Source organism: Panthera onca, chromosome B4 (genome assembly GCF_046562875.1).
Source record: "Panthera onca isolate mPanOnc1 chromosome B4, mPanOnc1 haplotype 2, whole genome shotgun sequence".
Taxonomy (NCBI): domain Eukaryota; kingdom Metazoa; phylum Chordata; class Mammalia; order Carnivora; family Felidae; genus Panthera; species Panthera onca.
Genome location: NC_138345.1, coordinates 45,148,877 through 45,152,464, shown reverse-complemented (window position 1 = coordinate 45,152,464; position 3,588 = coordinate 45,148,877). Strand labels below are relative to the sequence as shown.

The window sequence follows — 3,588 nt, the reverse complement described above, 5'->3', positions numbered from 1 at the left end:
ACTGAGCCACCCTAGCACTCCATTATTTAAATTCTTTTAGATAAATACCCAGAATCGGGCTTGCTGGATCATACGATAGTTATATTTTTAATCTTTCAAGGAACTTTCATCCTGCTTTCATAGTACCGGCACCATAAATTCCATGCTATACTACACAGCTATGTATAAAATCTACTCTTACTTGCAAACAAACAAAAAACGTATTCTAAAATTTATTTCGGTAAAGGTATGATTGTAGTTACTGAAGGCCCTTTATTTACCAGGACACTATGGAAAAGGAAATGATGTGCTTGGGTCAGGGATCATTTCTAAGCTCAGAGGAAAGCAGTCATCTGTGAAGATGGCTACAGAATGAGGCATGTTTCCCCCCCCAAATCAGAGCTGCATCTCAGGAATGAAGGTTTGTCCTTTGAGGATGGATGAGAAGATACGTGTTCCCAAAGAAGGTATGAGCACCCCTAGAATTATTCCGTGGAAACATTATGTTGCAAAGTGTTTCTCAGTAACTCTAAATTTAGAGAAGCTGCATAAAGGTAAGAGTTTGTCTGTAGGAATGAGGTAAGTTTCATCATCGGTCTCCTGCCAAATAGTCTAGAAGAGCTAAGGATATAGATTCTCAGATACAATTTGGCATGGCAGAGGGCAGAGGGTAGATCAAAACACAGGATTTTGCTCTCTTCTTTCATGTGTACAACTGCCCTTGAGTACTTTTTAAATGAAAAGGGAAAATATAAAGGTAATCGATGTTTTTTATTATGACTCCTTCATCTCATTATATATATATAGCATCACAGGGGTGCTTGGGTGGCTCATTCCGTTAAGCGTCTGACTTCAGCTCAAGTCATGATCTTGTGGTTTGTGAGTTCGAGCCCCACATCAGGTTCTGTGCTGACATCTCAGAGCCTGGAGCCTACTTCAGATTCTGTCTCCCTCCCTCTCTGCCCCTCCCCTGCTCGTGCTCTGTCTCTCCCTCTCTCTCTCTCAAAAATAAATAAACATTAAAAAAATAAAAATAAATATAGCATCACAAACTAAATGACCATTAAATGTCACTTGACTAATAAGACAATGCATTATGATATGAAACCTTGTGCATGTTCATCTGAACAACCAAGATAAATGAGCTAAAATATTTTTTAGAACCAAATAACCTATATTTAGTGTTAACCTTTTAAATTCCCTGAAAATCTATGGTTTTGAATGTTAACCCAAACTTTAGATTTTTAGTAGTAATCAATAGTATCATTTTGCAAAGTGAATTTCGATTTTGGCCCATTTTCTATTTGCTAGAAAATCTTTGGAGGTTAGATTTGCCAGATAAAACACAGGATACCCAATTAAATTTGAACTTCAGCAATCTCATGTGATTAGTACATACACTAAAAAAAAAAAAAAAAAAATCATTCATTGTTTATTTGAAATTCAAGTTTAACTGGGTGTCCTGTGTTTCTATTTGCTAAATCTAGCAGTCCTACTGAGGTTACTAGTATGTGCCACAGATTAATGAATCCCAAGCTTACAAAAAACATAGCCTTAGAAAGACAGTGCAGGATCATGAAAGGGAACGGGTCTAATTTGCATCCTAAAATGTAGCTCAGCCTAAACTGGCCATGTGTGGAAAAGTAAAACCTGCTGATACAGGTTTTACATACACGTGATACACGAGGTGGCCAGGCCAGGGATTACCAATCACATTAACTTCTCAAGACTGATAAGGATTTAATGATCATAGCTACAGTCTCTACTTATCATTCCAGTCTCCATCCCAAGAGAGACTGCAATAAGAGAGGTAAAGAAAATCACAACAAAGTCTAAGAAGTGGGTGTACCTATCAAACTACATCAGTCCAACTAGAAGCGGTTGGATATTTCTGTATTTTACCATGCTGGATAAAGTGGAGAGCACCTTGATGCTCATAGCCGCTGGAGAATTTGCAATGGGGATTTTAGGGAATGCATTCATTGGATTGGTAAACTGCATGAACTGGATCAAGAATAGGAAGATTGCCTCCATTGATTTAATCCTCACAAGTCTGGCCATATCCAGAATTTGTCTATTATGTATCATACTATTAGACTATTTTATACTGGGGCTGTATCCAGATGTCTATACTACCGGTAAAAAAATGAGAATCATTGACTTCTTCTGGACGCTCACCAACCATTTAAATGTCTGGTTTGCCACCTGCCTCAGCATTTTCTATTTCCTCAAGATCGCGAATTTCTTCCATCCCCTTTTCCTCTGGATGAAGTGGAAAATTGACAGTGCGATTCCTAGGATCCTGCTGGGATGCTTGGCCTTCTCTGTGTTTATTAGCCTTGTTGTCTCTGAGAATCTGAATGATGATTTCAGGTCTTGTGTTAAGGTAAAGAAGAAAACAAACATAACTGTGAAATGCAGAGTAAATAAAGCCCAATATGCTTCCGTCAAGATTTGCCTCAACCTGTTGACGCTATTCCCCTTTTCCGTGTCCGTGATCTCATTTCTCCTCTTGCTCCTCTCCCTGTGGAGACATACCAGGCAGATGAAGGTCAGTGCCACGGGGTGCAGGGACCCCAGCATAGAAGCCCATGTGGGAGCCATGAAAGCTGTCATCTCCTTCCTCCTCCTTTTCATTGCTTACTATTTGGCTTTTCTCGTAGCCACCTCCAGCTACTTTATGCCAGAGACTGAATTAGCTGTGATGATTGGTGAGTTGATAGCTCTCATCTATCCAAGCCATTCATTGATTCTAATTCTGGGGAACAATAAATTACGGCAGGCGTCTCTAAGGGTGCTGTGGAAAGTAAAGTGTATCCTAAAAAGAAGAAATCACTAATCACCACAAATGGATCTGAAGGCTATCATTTACTAGGAAGGAAGACATGATGTTTCTTAGTGGTCTTCAGTTCTTGCATTAATGTTGGTTTCATATGGTTAATTACTCTTAGATATATTTAATGTAACTATAGTTGTAACTTAGAGACGATTTTGCCTCTTTCTCATTGTCTCTTGCTCTTCTCTCTCTCTCTCTCTCTCCTTCCCTTCAGAGTTTTTTTTTTTAAACATGTTTCAGAACATATAAAAGTTAATATCCTAATATCAACTGTCAGAGGAGAGAGTATTTTCATAGTTAGGTCTAAATCATTTCTCTAGATGCAAAATTGTACAACGAATTCAGAACAACTGTAATAGCATCCCCTTGTTATTTGCATTCTTATGAAAAGCAACTCACTCAGTCCCCAGGATCCTAGTTACACTATTTTTCTCAGATCATCTGACTAGTCTCCACCTTCGGAAAAAGCTCAATATGGTGACAACCTTAATCAAATGTTATGTAATTCTAGGAATGCGGCAGAAATTAATACTGACTATTAACACAAGCAAGATATGTATTGTGATTAAAATAAATACTGTCACAGCAAGTTCAAAAATTATTTTAGACTATAGATGAATGAAAGATTCTCTATGTGTGAGAGAAGGAGAGTTTATATAGAAAGTTTCTACAAAACAAGGTTGGCTAAAAAAAGAACTATTTATTGCTTATTGAAGTATATTTCTCCCCCCAAACAACGCGTAAGTTTGCTTTTAGCAGACTAGGACTATAGC

At 38.0% G+C, this 3,588-nt stretch overlaps 1 protein-coding gene across 1 annotated transcript; it reads left to right on the top strand.

Annotated features, from left to right (window-relative positions):
• The first annotated feature begins 1,882 nt into the window (after positions 1-1,882).
• TAS2R7 (taste 2 receptor member 7) lies at positions 1,883-2,818 on the top strand. Its single transcript, XM_060659714.1, has one exon. It carries the CDS (start codon positions 1,883-1,885, stop codon positions 2,816-2,818), a length of 936 nt encoding a protein of 311 aa, XP_060515697.1.
• Positions 2,819-3,588: the final 770 nt, after the last annotated feature.